General features: G+C 35.6%; 1 protein-coding gene across 1 annotated transcript in view; it reads left to right on the top strand.

Annotated features, from left to right (window-relative positions):
* The window catches only part of LOC149783610 (solute carrier organic anion transporter family member 4C1-like), a 69,337-nt gene extending 51,563 nt beyond the window's left edge, over positions 1-17,774 (top strand). Inside the window, exons 5-11 of the mRNA XM_089931859.1 lie at positions 9,317-9,438; positions 10,248-10,508; positions 12,756-12,951; positions 13,996-14,143; positions 14,870-15,042; positions 16,097-16,161; positions 16,479-17,774. Of these exons, the coding sequence (XP_089787985.1) occupies positions 9,317-9,438; positions 10,248-10,508; positions 12,756-12,951; positions 13,996-14,143; positions 14,870-15,042; positions 16,097-16,161; positions 16,479-16,834 (1,321 nt within the window). The 3' untranslated portion in view covers positions 16,835-17,774. The remainder of the gene's footprint in view (positions 1-9,316; positions 9,439-10,247; positions 10,509-12,755; positions 12,952-13,995; positions 14,144-14,869; positions 15,043-16,096; positions 16,162-16,478) is intronic.
* Positions 17,775-18,031: the final 257 nt, after the last annotated feature.

The following is an 18,031-nucleotide window of genomic DNA, read 5'->3' as shown; positions in this document are numbered from 1 at the left end:
TTTGATATATCAAGTACTGCTATGCTGACATAAAAAGGCTTGTTGAACTTCAAGTTTGGTCTTATTCGTAGAACGGCTATTACTTTTCATTAAATATTTTCATGCTAACAAAATCATAAGCTGCTACAAGTATATTGCAACTTTCCACATAATTGACGATCTCAATATTGACTAGCGTTCTAATATAGCCCATGGTCTTGCCAATGACTCTGTTGTTCACTAGCTTGAAAAGGGGTTTTCTTCGAATTTTGTTTTAACCGTTACTTTTCGTGCTGTGTTTGAGCCGATGAAATCTATCATCCAACAAGATTGGTTCAAATTTTTAACTTGATAAACGTTTCTTAGAACAGTACCATGATCAAGTGATTGTTGCAGATTTTTGTAGTGTGAAGTGTATCACCGTTTGTCAAGCAGATTAGGAACTAGTCCGTAGACAACAGATTTGTGTGAGATATGTTCATCCTGAAAATAATTCATATGTTCATCAGATGACAACATCGCCTCTGAAATAAATGGATAATCATTATGCTTGTCATGAAGCACAACATAACAGTCATGATCAACTTCAGCAAAATAAGTAACATGAGGATTCTCACGTACCTAAGTCACGATTTTATCAGTTTAATGAAAATAAACTGTTTTTCAATGAACAATATATAAAACCACAAGCAGGCATATATCCCGACATGCCATAACCGTATTTCGCTATGTTTTAGTGGTGCGTCCCACGAAAATCCGGGCGCCGAATAATGCAAAGTTGGATCAAGTCAGTAGTTATCAATGCTGAAATTTCTTACATTTTCAAATATATCTGCGAACAACAATACTTTTGTGATAACATACAGATTATGATAATCACGGAAGATTTTACAGTCGAACGAGTCCCAAATTGATAGCATAATCATCTTAGCTGACACTTTAAAGATTTAACTGAGAATAAAACTATCCTTGTCAAGTACGACCTTATGCGGTAACATAATCACATTGTTATTTCGTGTGTTAAAAGATCGTATGCCCATTTTTTGGCTTGTTTTAGTTTTCCACGAGATAATCAACATACTGAAATTATAATGTTGAGTTATATGTTGTTATTTCCTCGGTTAGGTCAAAGTAATTTACGATAGAAAAGTTTTATTTGCAATTGTTATATAAAATCACGGTAATTTTCAAAGTCACCCACTAGAACGCCGAGATATTTGGTCGAGTTATAGCACTCCAATGTCGTGTTTATTACTAATTTTCTAATAATTTTTTCTCCTGGTGGAATTTTGTGTACGTTTGTATCAAAGATGCAGTCGTTGCTGATGCTGGAGTTATTTTATACATTACTTGTTTTAATATTATTATCGCTTCGCACCGAAGCCGTTGGCGTTGTGCCCTTGAGTTTTTGTCCTATTGCTGTACCTGCCGCTGAGGCGGCTGCAGTGCCAAATGTTTGTATGCGTCTAACGCAATAGGCGCTACTTTATATGCAATTCCATGTATATTTTCGATTATTTTAGAGACCATGTTTACAAAGACACCAGCTACTATATTTATGTGATAAACATTTGTTTCTTCTCATTTTGTTATAGAAACTTGTCTGATACAATTGATTGTGATTAGTTAACTGTGATTAGTTAAATTATCTACTTCACGTTTAGATATTATGTTACAATTTCCTTATTGGGATTTAATTGTCGTCCAGATTGGTCAGTCAGCGTGATCGTGATAGAATATATTTGATTTCCGACACTAACAGGATAGTATATTATCGGTCTTGGATTCACTTGCATTAATGAACCCGGTGGTACATCTGAACTAAAATTGTATTGCTTGTCCTTGACTACCGGGTGCTGTTTACGACTTTCTTAAAATTAAGCACTTTACTAAAATCGGTTGTACTTCAGTTATTTCCATTTGTAACTCGCCTTCGTATGAAATTGAAACGCTTAGCAATTCAGAACCGTGCAGTTTTGGGGCAAAACTAAAAACGAACCGATGCTATTGGCGGTGCTAAAATCAACAATAAAATAGTTTTTTAAAGGATTTATGGCACGCAGTGTGTTATAGTTTGGAATGAGCTCAAAACTGATTGATCCATTTCAAATTCAGTTGTAATCAACAACTGTATTGCTTTATTTACATCGTTAACGTTGTAAGCGCCATGTGGTGTCTTAACATGTTTCCAAGTCGGGCCAGCTGGCTGGATGAATTGAAATGGGCAATCGTCATTCACGTTAGTTCTTACGTTTACCATGGCATGCCAAGCAGTAGCTGAAACAAAACCTATTTCACATTGCGTTCTGGACGTTTGCGTCTTCGAGTCCAGCTCTATAGGTGGATTGTCAATAACAGAAATTTGCACTGTCCACCGTAGTATGTGAGGAATCAAGTATTAATGTAGTTGATAACATTATGAACTGATAACCATTTGTGCTTTTGTGCTTAGCGAATCGTTCGCCGCGAATCAAATCACTATTTAAAATATATATTCGTTAGATGTTAGATAACAGTTTGATATGAGATAATCTAACAGTTTCGTTGTCTATTTCTGTGCTCGTATTTCTGGTCCCTTTTTACGATATTCTTCGAATCAACGGTTTAACTATTTCAGCTGTGGAGTTGAAGATTTTGTTGCATTTACCTTCTATTATTCATCAACCCTCATTATCAATCTTTTAGCTATAGTGTTAAATTTATATCGTGCGTCACAATATTTGTCTCCACCTAAAATGTTTGGCCACCTCAAGAAAATGCTTAGTATTACTACATATGGTATTTCATTATAATGTTCCCTAGCATTATCATCTGTTTTGTCCCTTTATGAAACAGGTTTAGAAATGTGTTTTACTATAATTATATAGTTTTAAAAAACCTCGTTAATTTTATCCGGTTTCCATTTTTTTAAATAATTTTTAAGATCAAAAGGTTTAATCCTGATCCTCTTTATTACATGATTAACGTGATCTTTGTAATCTGTCATCCGTTTTTTGCCCTCTTTTTCTGCTCTTGTACAATATAGTTTCTATACTTTTCTCCCTGAGCTTCAATTAATTGCACTTACTCATTAACTGAGCTTATCGTGCGGCTGAATCTCGTACTTCTGAAACAATTTTCTTATGTCCTTCTTCATTTATACCAATTAATCCTTTCTCTTATAATGTTTTAGGATATTCTGGTGCTCATGCATACATATGTGGTTCTTTAAAACATCAGTTGTACAGTTTCATCTGCTGCTTGATGTTGTCCCCTTCGTTTCTATTCAACCTTTTTCTTAGAAGCGGCTCTCTTTGCAAAAAATTTCTTTAGAACCTCCATTAGTTTCGCGTCTATTTTTTATAAGTATATGTTAGATTATTTTTCACAGTCCCTAAACCTTTCTATTTTACATCTGAACAAATGATTTCGATCTCGTGCTAGCTTATCAAACAAGAAATGGCTGTGTCTGTCATTACCAGTAGCATCATGATAAAGCTTGCCAAATTAACTTGTAAATGTCTCCGAACTGTTCCCGTTCTGTGTTTTGTAAGTAAATATTGTTGAGACCAGCAAATGGCATAAAACAACTTGTATTTTGCCTGATCAATCGATCGGTGTTGTGCAAGCCTTGTGCCAGAAAGACTGCGTTACCTTTTCAGTTGTGTGACAATGACAACAAAGATGTTATCTTATCCATCCCAAAGTTTCAAGGTGGTATGTCATCGAAGAAAATGATTTTATGCTCATCCGAATATAGCATGGTAAATAGAATTATATCTTCCAGCTGTTTTCTGATAAAACAGATATCATCGCCTATGCAATGTTCATTGTTTAATTTGTCGTTGTATTCGCCAAAACAAGCCATATTTCTCCTGCTGAGGATTGATAGTGTAAATATAAACTCGATAGTCGTTGAAGAGACCGTTAAGTAACAGATTCATCGGGAGATAAGTTTTAACCGATCCAGTTCGTCCTACTATCAGATAATAACAATCGGGTAGGTCGTGGTTGTGCTGACGTTTTATTAGTCGCTCCGTGTCGAAGTTAATTATGCTCATTCCATACAGGATATTCACAGTATTTTATCAGCGGTCAGTGTTAAATTTTATCAGGCGGTTAAAGGTAGATTTTATCGGGTAGTCAAAGTTAATTCTTGTCTCGCAGTAAGAATAAAATGAGCTATTACACAAAAGTTGGTACGTTAATCGGAAAATTAGCAGAAGATAAAACAGCAACTATAACCACAACGACTTCTTGTTGTTGTTGATGTTGTTATTGAAGGGTTTAGTGCCATTTTCCAACACAGCATAGGCTATACATGGCGGTCAGTATTAATGGTGGAGGAAGAACCCTGGAAAACCCCAGAAAGAATCACCGACCCACGAAAAGCTACTGGCAAGCTTTCACACATACCCACATTGGCTAAATCCGAGACTCGAACCCACGCAGACAGAAGTGAGATGGCAGTGGTCCGTAACGAAGAGCGCCTCAGACCACTCGGCCACTCGGGGCCCCTAGCGTTGATTTAACAAATTACAAAGTACATAAACAATGTGGAGATATAATGAGAGGTCATTTGAGATTGTAAGGTCAGCGAGTCCTAGATCTTGATAAAATAGATCCACCTATCAATGTAAGTTTTGCCCAACTTTGCGCGGTCAGCAATAGTAAGTTATTCATTGACAGGTGGAAGTTGTTGTTGTTGTTGTATGGTTTAACGCCATTTATCAGCACAAGATAGGCTATACATGGAGGACAGTATAATTGGTGGAAGAAGAACCCTGGAAAACCCCGGGAAGAACCACCGACCCACGAGAAGCTACTGGCAGGCTTTCTCACGTACCCACGTTAGCCGAGCCTGAGACTCGAACTCACGCAGACAGAGGTGAGATGGCAGTGATCCGTAACGGTGAGCGCTTTCGACCACTCGGCCACTCGGGGTCCCTCGGGACAGGTGGAAGATTGACCGGAAATATTAATAAGAGTACACACAAAAATAGTAAATCTTGAAACCAAATACCCTCTTTCTAAAATAACTCACAAGCAGTACTTTATGCACAACTTAGCACGGTCGATAATAGCAAGTTGCCAATCATTGGTGAGACAATGACATGGCAGGAAATATATATATTTGCATAAAATTAATATTTAATACTCATGTTGATTACACAACGTTGATCAATATCGATTTTATAACAAATGAAAGGTTTGTGACGGACAACGTTATATATTGACCCTAATAAAAAAAAATAATGCCTTATATCGCAATTGCCGGATTAGATCTTACATATAGATCTTAGGTTGACTTGAGATCAGTGCTGAAAAAATTATGCTTTTGATACGTCAGGTAGAGCTGCTGGTGCACTTTGCTTGAAAGCAAACTGGTTGCACAATTACAGGTGCGACTGATTTGGCTGGTAATAAGATAACTTATGCGCATTTAACTGATTTTGCATGTGATCCTGTAAATAAACAGTAAGTGGATAGTGTTGCCCAATCGTTCGCGATTTGTGGTAATAAATGACAAGCTAAAAATAGTTTTGGTCATTTTACACGTCTCGTTGATGCTTTTCATAATCGTTGGTCGTTTAATGTAACAGCATCAAGTTATTATTTGGATAATAAGCCAGCTTATGCATTTGCGTTTAACAGCCCTTTGTCTGACGGGTTAGAGTGGATCACATACAAAAAAATATCAAATTTTCGGATCAAAATAACGTATCCAGCGGCCCTCGCAATATAGAAATTTAAACTATGAGGTCGAATATATGCTAATATGGTAAAACCTTAGGACCTTGAATTACAATGATCGAATGATGATTCAACATGAACTGTACTAAATACTTCATTCAACGTTGATGTTTATACTTTAAACAATTTACACTTATTCCAAGAGTAACCAGAAACAAGTACTCGTATTTCCGGGGCTAATTTTCAAGAACTAAAAATCTTTAACCAGATTTGACGATGTTTCAGATATATGCACTTGACGATTTAACGTGATTGGAATATATAGTGTTTGTTGATGCTCCATCGATCAAAGGTGCAAAGGAGTTTCATAAATATATACTAAACCCGAAAGCGAAGATCGAAATAGCTGATGTTTTTTCAGCTAACACAGAGAGTTTTGAAAAAGTAAGAGCGGTAAAATAATTGCATGAATGAATAAAATAACGTTAATACACCCGGTTTAAATGAGAACCGTGATAACTTTGCGAGAGTTGCAGGAATAAGAGGCTGTAATCGTGATAAGCTTGACAAACTAGCTCAAACAAGGACGCATAAGTTTCTTAAATGTCGTAAGCTCAAAGACGCACTTGCTAAACGTCGAATATTTCGTTTGTTAGGCATAGACGACAATAATAAAAAGGCGTTGTTGTAAATAGTAAACAATATTGTTGATAGTAACCTGCTAACAAACATAATATCTAGTTCTAATAGACTCTCTCACCGGCGGTAAAGAAAAGTATAACATATATCACATTATGACATGTATCACATAAATGCTGAAGTAAACACGAAATTAGATACTGAGCAAAGGAATGAGTCATATGATGATGTCGAATGATACATATTTTAACAGGGCTTAATGATACTATAACGGTAAAATCTAATATTGATGAATATTATGAAACCGATTATTTTGCTAATTATAAAAAAGAAGCTGGAAAGCTAACGACAGAAGCTAAATACAAAAAAATATCAGAGAGCTTATTGTGAGATACCGAAACCTACCTGTTGATAACAAATATAGAACAAGCAGATAATAGATATCTTTTTAGTTTTGCAATAGCGTATGCAATTCTCGGGCAATATCTAGCACTAAATCATTTTAAGCTGGGACAGTTATTTTATGCTGTTAATTTTATCGACAAAACAGATGATACTTATCGTTGTTGTTGTTGTTGTAGGGTTGAACGCCATTTTTCTGAGAAGTTCCCAGAAAGAACCAACGACCCACGATAATCTACTAGCAAAGTTTCTCATATACCTCATTGGCCGAATCCGAGACTCGAACCCACGCAGACAGGGGTGAGATGGCAGTGATCCGTAACGAAGAGCGCTTTAAACCACTCAGCCACTCAGGGCCCAGATAATTATCGTGATAGAGTAAATGATATTACTGAAATACCAACAAACGTTGATCCCCTATTTTCATCCTCAGTCCGTAAAATATTAACATATATCTGTTATAATGATATGTCATCTGAAGTGTCTGATAAGTACAAAGAAGTTCTCGCTGTTCGTGTCAATAATAAATTTACGCTCTCGGCAACTGACATAATAGTTAAAACAGTTCCATAATGAGCAAAAAGAAACAATCATATCTCTCAGACAATGATAGAGATGAGCTCATTAAATAATATAAATATTACTATAAAAGACTTTGATGCGTCAGACGCGCCAGAAAATATTACAGTAAAATAATAACCTTCGTGAATTCCATTCCAGTGTTATTAACAAAGACTGGAATCGAATCCGCGGGAAGATTCGGAAATCCATTACTAATAATAGTGTCAGGGGCAGGTATTGCATTATCAGCGGTGAATATGAAGATGTATGATATTAACAAACTTCATGTAAATTAGCACTAGCGACATAAAATAAAATAATTAATCACCTTCGAGATTATCGGCGTGATGAGAAGTTTATTATGTTAGATCTGCTATAGGAACTGTGAGTCAAAGACGGTTTGCTTGTTGATATGATATCAAATAGAGTTGTGAAATGTGAAAAACACTACTCGTTAAATTTTGTGTGAAATGTGTAATATGGAAGATATAACAGTGGACGATACCACGTTAAAGATGACGAAAATTCCCTTTCATGGTAAGTATATGACTATTATGCTTGAGAAATAAAAACAGCATCGTGAAGATTATTCGAGGCATCTTGATAAACTTACTTTGATCCCAGAAGAACTTTCTGAAACCATTGATAATCTGTACATTTTGATATCGGAGACAGAAATAAACAAAACTTACAGTCGATATTGAGCTTAGAAAATGTTACGCCAACAAGACAATAGTTTCACATGAAAACGTTATTAAATTTTAGAAACTGATTCTCTTATTAGCGGTAAAAGTGATTTTATTCTGTCATGATGATGAGAGTTATATTATTGCAAAATGCTGAGACGTCAAATGTCACAAGAGATAACAAGTAAAATTGTGTGTGAAATATCAAAACAAATCGCAGTATTATATATAGAGTATTATATATAGACAGGTTGTATCGTAGATCCTATTTTGTTTGTCGACGATGATGATTAAATGACAGGTCCTCGTGTTGTAATCAAATTATGAAATATATTTTGTCGTCTCAACAAACTTGTTTTCGTATTTTGATTAGATTAACATGGTTGGTCTGGGAAGAGGTAAGCATTATTCAGTGTCCTATTACAAAAAAAGGGTTTGGATCAGAAACCCTCATACATATCTTTACTTAATGTTCAGTAGATTATGCAAATCTAAAAGCTTTCTGCCAGTTTCAGTGCAGCAAATAAGCAAGATACAGTTGTGCGTAGTCTGACTATTATTGAAATCGTTTAGTACATTTAATATAAGTCTGGAAGATTTCGAAGATCCAAACAGAAATATTTGTACTAACATGAATATGTAACTGGTTTCAGCAACGATTTCATCTCAGTTCTGATATTGTAAGTTTATTACAGTTAAAAATATAATGGTAGGTAGTCTTAGCTTCAGCTCCACGTGTACACAATTAGTAACGAAATTTGCAAATTAATCAGTTTAGATTATTGCGGTTGTGTATTCTGCTTGTATAAAAAAGTGATTACTTCCTCTTACCAGAAATACTTCTGTAACAAGACTAAGAGAGTATTCTTGTTAATAACAGAAAATGGACAAAACTCAGACAGCGAACTAACTTAATCAGCAATAATTGCCTGGTGCTACACTCTGCATTAATGTTCCGTAATGTATTTGTATATTTATTTGCTGCTGACTTTGTCTTCACGAGGAAACTAACTTTATGTCAGCCCTCAATAACGAAATTATATTGACCTACCCATGTTATTTTAGTGTAACGAAATGATGTTTGCCTCTTTAGGTCATTTTCGCTATTGCAAAATGCTATAAACCTGCACAGGACATCTCTGTCAAACGAAATCACATACAGATGTTCCAAATGTATGGAATTTTGTTATCAGTGTTATTTTCTTACGTGGCTATGTGACACAATTCCATAAAAAAGTTACAGTCAATTATGAATCTGTTGTGAACAGATGTAGTATATTTAATAATACTTATTGTTGCTTATATGCCGTTTTATTTGAGGTACAAAATAATACGAACCAAAAATACAAACGTTTTCTTTTTTCATGTCTTACAAGCATCACGATAAAGCCAGATGACCCACGATGGGTAGGCGCTTGGTGGTTGGGCTTTGTCTTGTCCTGTGGCCTCTTCTGGATAATTGCCATACCTCTGTTTGCATTTGGGGCCGAATTACCGTGTAAGAGAGAGAGAGAGAGAGAGAGAGAGAGAGAGAGAGAGAGAGAGAGAGAGAATGGCGCAAAGTTAAGTTAGTAGTAAATATACATAACACCTGTGTCAACTTATATATTTATATGTGCAATAAAATGACAACGAACAGTGCGAAACTAATATCTTTAGATGTCGTCATCCTAAGCGAGATGTTGGGAAAATAGGTTAAACTGAACTGAATTGCTAAGAAAATTAATAAAATATAGTTTTGGCTCAATTTACGACCAACCTGAATTTTCACTGCATTAATTTAGCGGAGGAGATAAGAGTATTAAAAAGATAAAGAAAAGAAAAAATGTTCATTTCACTTTACCGAACAATGAGAGTTTTCAATTAGCACTGGATACGAACGCGAACGTGCTCTAACGTGAAAACGTTCCATGTCAGAATCCCCATGAAATCATGAAATAAAGTTAGCTGTGTTACCTTGGGCCTTAACTGTTTCATTCAGTGTTTCATTTCTGTAGCACTATGATTCAAATATGATTCGTTTTTGAGTGGGAAATATATACAAATGATTTTTATAGACAGATCAACTATAATTAACGGCTAAAAGCTGTCGAGTTTTACTAGTCTTTAGTCGAGTTGTAAAGGTTTTAAAGTTTATTAGTTGACTCCCCCAGTTTGATGAAGAATTGTTGTTAGAAACTATATTGCGTAAACGATTAGCATTCTTAACTGATACGTATCTAAATTAAGCGTGGCTTTATCCTTCCGACCAAATACTTTTAAAATTAAATAATCATTATACTTGACCATTGGCACATGTTTCTCAAGCGGCTAGAAGCATCCGCGATACCAGGGTAAGTCAAACGTACAAAGATGACGGAAAGTTACACGAAGGTTTTAAAAACGAGGCTATTTCCATCCGAGTTCTTCCGGCAGCCCTGTGTCGTCTCCTGAGAAATCCAACTTACGTCTGCATCACGTTTGCTGGAGCGGCCGAGGGGATCATTACTTCAGGAATGGCGACATTCCTGCCGAAATTTATTCAAAACCAGTACAACCTATCATCTGGATATGCTGCCATACTCACTGGTAAGTCCCATGTGATTATTCGAAAGATGATCGATAAAGCGATTGGATGTTGCCCATGTTACCTAGCTGAACAAAGTGATGCGTACATTTCAGGAAAGCAAAATGCATGTAAATAAAACCTATATAACAATAATAGAAGAAAGAAAATATATATACATTTTCAGGGTACATATAATGCTAAGAGCATATCAAGTCATCAGATACATTTTATCCGTCCATTTCTCTCTTTCTCTATTAATCTCTCTCTATCTATCTATCTATCTATATATCTATATCTATATATATATATATATATATATATATATATATATATATATATATATATACATATATATATATATAGATTTACATAAGGTATTGTGCTGTAAATAAATTAGGGGATGATAGGGGATAGATATTTGATTTAAATACAAGTGATACAAGAAACCGCCTTCAATAATTGTATTTATAACGTTATGTTTGATACATTTGCTCCTACGAAGGAATCTATATTGTGTCCCAGGACTTTGGGCGGGGATCTGTTTTAACCCTTATGCAAATTTGGCATAAATTCACAAATATACTTATATCATTGATATGATTGTGTTTAATATAGTGTAGTAAAATTGTAACACAAACAATTTGTTTTCAGGTCGGCATTAAGTACTCTTTTTCATCAGCTAGCGAGCACAGTGTTATTAATTACAATAGGCAGTGCCATAAATGTATACGTCAAATAGCGAGTAGAATGTCTTTAATAGCAGTCGGCAGTGCCTTTAATTTCTACGTACACTAGTGAGGATAGCGTCTTTAAAAACAATCGGCAATGCCTTTAATTTATACGTCAACAATTAAATAAAATGTCTTTAGTGACAAGACAAGACGAATTCTGTATTAACAGTCATGTTGCAACACGCATCACATATCAGTATCTCACTTTGCATGCGTATACATCAGCCATATAGGATACAAATTTGATTTTACTATAAATTTAATTTAAATAAGATTGACAGCTTTATTATATTAGTACAGTAATTACGTAAAATGAATAAGGTCATCTTGAAACTTATATACATAGATATTGGTATATTTGGTACGACCCGTTATAAGCTACTATATATGAACAGTAAGTAATCCTTAGTTATTACTCTACAATGATGAACCTATTGTACTCTTATTCTTCCTTAAAAAAGGAAAGAACAATAAACACATCGAGTGAAACCGATTTGAAAATATTGTGATTTGGATAAAATAATATCAATCCTAGTAGGTAGATCGCTTAAAAGACCGCGTTTCTCAGAACACAATACATTTTTAAACAATAGGCAGTGCACGTAATTTATATACTAAATAGCTAATCGCTGCAATTTCTACACTAAATGGCTCACAGCTGCAATTTCTACGCTAAATTGCTAATGACTGCAATGTATATTCTAAATGGATAATGCCTGCAATTTATACAATAAATGGCTAACACCTGTCGTTTCTACACTAAATGGCTAGTGGCTTTAATTTCTACACTGAGTGGTAATGCCTGAAATTTCTACACTAAATAGCTAATGCGTGCACTCTCTACACTAAATGGCTAATGGCTGCGATGTCTACACTAAATCGCTAATGGATGCAATGTCTACCCCAAATGGCTAACGACTGCAATGTCTATACTAAATGGCTAATGCCTGTAATTTCTACACTAAATGGCTAATGGCTGCGATTTCTACACTAAATGGCTAATGGCTGCAATGTCTACGCCAAATGGCTAACGACTGCAATTTCTACACTAAATGGCTAACGTCTGCAATTTCTATACTAAATGGCTAACGGTTGCTATTTCTACACTAAATAGCTGATGCTTGCAATGGCTACACTAAATGGCTAACGGCGGCTATTTCTATACTAAACAGCTAATGTCTGCAATTTCTGCCCTAAATAGCTATTGGCTGCAATTTCTATACTAAACAGCGAGTGCATGCAATTTCGACACTAAATAACGAGTAGAAATAATAACATAAATTTTATTTGCTGATAATTAAGGCTGACGTGTTGAGACGATGTAAGCTCGATACGTGATATACCTAAATATGCGACGTTTCCATGACAATAAAAATGTGTATTATTCACTGAGTATGGTATGGCAGTCCGCGGTACAAGGAGCGTGTTGAGGGTGGGGGTGGATGGCGGTGAAGAAAGATGTCAGTTGGACGTGCATTTTAAATAAATACATGCACGATATTTCCATTATGACAAACAAAGAGTACTACTCAACAGGCGTTGTGGTGGTTCCTGGGGCAGCTGGAGGGAATTTTGTAGGAGGCCTGGTGTGTAGATGCTTGAGGCTGAAGGTCAAGGGCATGACCAGATTTTCCTTCATCGGGTGCATTCTGACAGCTCTGTCCTTCGCTGTCCTCTTTCTTAGATGCGAACAATCAAAAATGGCGGGCGTCAGCCATCACTATAACAACAGGTAAATTCGGGATGTTATGGGGACAAATCGGGAATTCCTTGGATACGATCATTTTTCCTTACTATCTTCTCCAGTCTGATACATAGTGAATATATCGTTAAGAAATAAAAAAAAATATAAAAGAAGAAATTGTTTCGCATAATCATTTTTCTTTGTTACAGTACAAAATTCATTGAATTTGTGTGTTGCAATCTGTCGATGTAAACATGATCAAATATCAATTTTATTTCACTATCAGCCAAATAAAACCCAATAATATTGTTTTACAATTACCTTTTCACTGAGAATTTACGTCGGTTTTGCAGTATGTATGTTTTAATTTAGCTGTTCTTAAGGCAAAATCAGCTTATCGGAAGTAGCTGCGTTCGCTCTGCATCATACATCGTCCCTACTATGTTGTCCATCGACAGTTTCTTTTATCAAGGATATCTCACATACAAATGAACCATTTTGATTCAAACCTCGCAGATACATCCTGGCATGAATGCCATTAAAATTGTATTTTAAATAAAACCTATCAAATGTGTGGTCACCGTTGAAAAAATTAGAACAGCAAATGAAACTCCAAAACAACGTAATCCAAACAGCTGCTAATCAGTCTTTGGCCTGCTTTTGTTCAGAAAGCGTTAGGACATACTGGATTCTCAATCGTACGAGCGACGACTATATGCCATAAATTTCATCACCATTACGTTAATAACTTCTTCAAAGCCACCTGAAGAAAAAAAAACTGACTTTTACTGAAAACATCATTGAATTAATGTCTTCAAAATGTATGCAAAAAAGGGAATCATCTATCAACGATGACTGCTGTTATTATAAATATAAATATATGTCCAGGACATCTCGAATACTGGTCCAATCATGTTAACTAAATATGATCAAATTTACTCAAAACAGTTTGCAGCAAGTTCCCTCGGGCCTACCCAGATCGTCCTTATCTGTTGTTCAATATATTTCTTGGCATCTGGATTCGGATAAATGTACTCAAGGTCAACTTTCCCATACCACTTTGGTATTCATTTCTTCTCTTTTTCTAAGCAGTTCTGTAGACGGGTTCGCGCTTACGTCCTCATGTAATTCTGAGTGCAGTTGCAAGACAGAATTTTATGAACCAGTCTGTGATAGTGCCGGTGTACGCTATTTCTCTGCTTGCTATGCGGGATGTTCCTCCACAGTTACTTCCGGGAAGGTCCAGTAGTTTCATTTATGTACAATGGTATCATATTCGCCAAAACAAATAGAAAACAGTTCAGTTAGAAATAGTTCTTCTATAAGTTGTAGAACATGTCGCATACTAATAAGTAATCCATAGTGTATTTTATTCACCAGACATATATATGACTGAAACCAAAAACGTTCCTTAACTTATTTTCGAGATATATCGTTGAAAAGATCTGAATTGAAGACTCTTCTTCGCAATCCTAACAACATATTTCACTAAAGAGATGCTGTGCAGGAAAATATGTAGATAATTTCTATATCGTAATCAATCTCTATGTCAGAGATATTCTGCACTAGTTTTCTTGTATACAAAACAGAATTTTGCTGAAAGTTCCGTTTTGATAGTTTGCTTTGTTGTCATTGCTCTGTACAGGCCGGATCAGGTCAAATATTGGGGGAGGGTTCCGAAATTTCAAAAGGGCTCTGACTTTCCTCACACGGGTACAAAAGCAAAGATCTGTGGGGTTTTTTATACTCAAAGTATACTTAATACCCAATAAACGTGCGCAAGACAAAAATGTTGGTCAGATTTCAAGTGACAAGTAAATGTACGTTTGTGTCTGTACTATTTTATAGCCTGACCGGCTGACGGGGGGGTGGGGGTGCGGAAACCCTAGACTTCCCCCACTACCCCCGATCCGGCCTTATTGTGCACGTTTTCTTTACGGTAACTCTCAGTTCACATATACAACAGGTGTTTAGTAACTGTTCCTGCGTAGCCGTCCAGCCGGGACAAAACATCTCCTTGGTAACTGCAGAAACTTGCCAATCAGAATGCAGCCTGTTGTATGTATTTCTGCCTGTGATGTTTATTGCTGTCTTTTTTACCTTTCTTCCGAGTACACCAACTGACTCAGCCATAATGAGGTAAAATGAACTGTCCTTCTAATATGTATACACTATCCTGATTTTTCGTAATATTGGTACGTCAAAATTTCTTCTTTAAAATTGTCTGATCTTGTTCCAATAATTTTCTTTTAGAGCTTATAAAGCCTTTTGTTATAAGCAGGAATAAAACTACTAATGTTTTATGATCTTTTCTGTATCGGTGTCATGTTTTGCAAATGTGGTAAATAAACGTAAGCTCTTGCTAAAATAATTCATTACAGAGATATGAAACTCCTTCATTACAGAGGATGAAAATACTTCATTACAGAGAGATGAAATTCCTTCATCAAATAGGGATAAAAATTCCTTCATTACAGAGAGATGAATTAATTTTGCTTCATTACAGAGAGATGAAATTCCTTCATTACAGAGGGATGCAATTCCTTCATAACAGAGGGATGAAATTCCGTTTACGCTAGTTTGTTTTTTTATATACCCGTTTATCGGGAGAATAGTGTACGACTGATTTTTTCTGCAAATATCGGGATAGAGGAACCACACGTTTTGCATATTAAAATATTTCAATAAATGCATAGTTCTGTTTATGCATTTCTAGTGATACGCAGCATATCATGTGTAACATTAACCATATATAATTTTGTCTTTTCAATAATTTGCTGTTTTGTATAAGTCGTAGCAAGATGAGCAATCGGTTTATTGTATTCTCGTATTGGTGTCTGCTTCAACGAAAATATGCTTTAGAACATACACTATTGCCAGGATGTATGTACTATGGCACTCAAGTCCGATAGGGTACTTCGGCTAACTCTTGACAGGCACATATAGAGACTGTCACACTGCTATGCGGTTACAACTGGAATGTTCATCGGTAGGAAGCTTTGGTAAAGCAAGATAATGTAACATGAATGGATTTTGAGAGAAGGAAGCACTGGGCGTCAGAAGGAACTATTGTGCAAATTATGTAAAGGAGCGTTTTTTTTAGACATAGGATAACTGCAATACGAATTTGATTAAATTAATTGTATTATCATAAAGATTATTTCATTAGCCCTAATATTTTTTTCTTTTCCAGATGCATACATGATGGAGACAGGACGTTTGGCATGGGTGTCAAGTGGTTCATTATTCGCATGTGTGGTCGGTATAATATCATCCATAATATTATTATGGAAATGAATTAGACTGATTACTGAAAGTCCTGATGAGGATTATTCGTAGGTGTGAATGATAGGAGATGAGTATGCGTCGTTAACAGTAGGGAAATCATATACGTCCAAGATACATTGAATTACTTTGAATAATAATAATAATAATAAAATAATAATAATAATAATAGTGATAAAGGTAATAATTACTACGTCAATGAGGTTTTGATAAAATAACATTAATAACATCATATTATCAATGTCACTTTTAATTGTGCTTTACATATTCACTGGTCATTTCCATTTCAGGCTCTGTTCCGGGGCCTATTTTGTTTGGCGCAATAACAGATGCAACTTGCACGTTATGGAGTGAAAAGTGCACTGAAAAGACATCATGTTGGCTCTACACCAATGACACCTTAGCTCGAAACTACTTTTTCTTAATTATTGGCGTCAAGACTTTCTCATTTGTGTTCTTCCTTCTAGCTCACCTGTTGTATGTTGCGCCCAAATCAGATATCGAACATGTGTTGAGCGAAAGTGGCAAACAGGAAGTGAACACCAATGTAATAAACAATACAAGTTTAGTTACACATAATGATACCGTGATTTCAGAGGGAAATAGCATAATATCAAGTCCGAATTCCATAAATACACGTTTGTGAGTAAAGCCAAATTTGATGACGATGATGAGGAGGAGGAAGAGGAGCATGAAAAATAGAAAGAATTATATGATGTATATAAGATCCACACTTATCTTAATTGATTTAATCATCTGCTATCTCGTGAAGACTACCTACCATCACAGTAATCCTATTTGTTGAATCGGATAACCTTTATTTCAGGGACTTAAACGTGAACGCCGAAATGTTTGTCGTAAGTCTTGCATTCAGGTCTCATGACATAATCATAAAACCTATTCAGTTGTAAATCTTGCGACCGGATCTCATTACACAAGAATAAGCCTCATTATGTCGTAAATTTTATAAAACGTCCCATTATGTCGTAAATCTTACAAAAGGTCCCATTATGTCGTAAATCTTACAAAACGTCCCATTCTGACGTAAGTCTTGCAATAAGCCACATTCTGTCGTAAGTCTTACAATAAGTCCCATTATGTCGTAATTCTTACAGCAAGCCACATTATGTCATGTAACGTTTTCTTTTACGAAGTGCTTTTGTGGAAAATACAAAACTGTACCGATCTGCCTGCATCATGTGCCATACTGAAAGCCTCTCTTTCACTGGCTTTTAATATGGCGCATGATGCAGGCAGATCTGGCCTTCCACTCTTTTAATGAACTTTGATAAGGAATAAAAATAAATGTATTACATTTTCCGTCATCCCGTGCCATATTGAGATTAAGTTCGAATACAAAAGCTGATCTGGATCAAATCTTGATCCAAGTCTGAAATATACCAAACTGTGATTGTACCCATGTCCAGACTAACATTAAAGGGATTGTGTAAGAACGTGTGCAAAAATGTTGACATAAAATTTGGATATATAATGCATGTTAGGTTAAAATTACTCTCACAAAGTTATGAGTTCTCACTTAATTAAATGATTTTAGTGGGCAGTATGAGAACGATATGGTAGAATGGAGAAGATGGTAGAATTTACTTACAAGTCCGTACCAAACAAGCGACCTAAATGTTGATGGGCATTATTTCCTTGGGGAGCGGGGGGGGGGAAGAGACTTTGTGGGTAGTCGGGGAAAACAAAATTAAACATTACCAATATTCTGAATTTGTAGCATTGAGATCTATAGTTTTCGATATTTACCTAGATACTGTATTGTTTAAATTTTTGGCTTAAATTTACCTATAAACTGTAGCATCATCTACTTTTGTTTAGTATT

Source organism: Sinohyriopsis cumingii, chromosome 14 (genome assembly GCF_028554795.1).
Source record: "Sinohyriopsis cumingii isolate HCF-2022 chromosome 14, ASM2855479v2, whole genome shotgun sequence".
Classification (NCBI taxonomy): domain Eukaryota; kingdom Metazoa; phylum Mollusca; class Bivalvia; order Unionida; family Unionidae; genus Sinohyriopsis; species Sinohyriopsis cumingii.
Note: the sequence above shows the minus strand (reverse complement) of the source record. Positions and strands in the feature narration are given on the sequence as shown.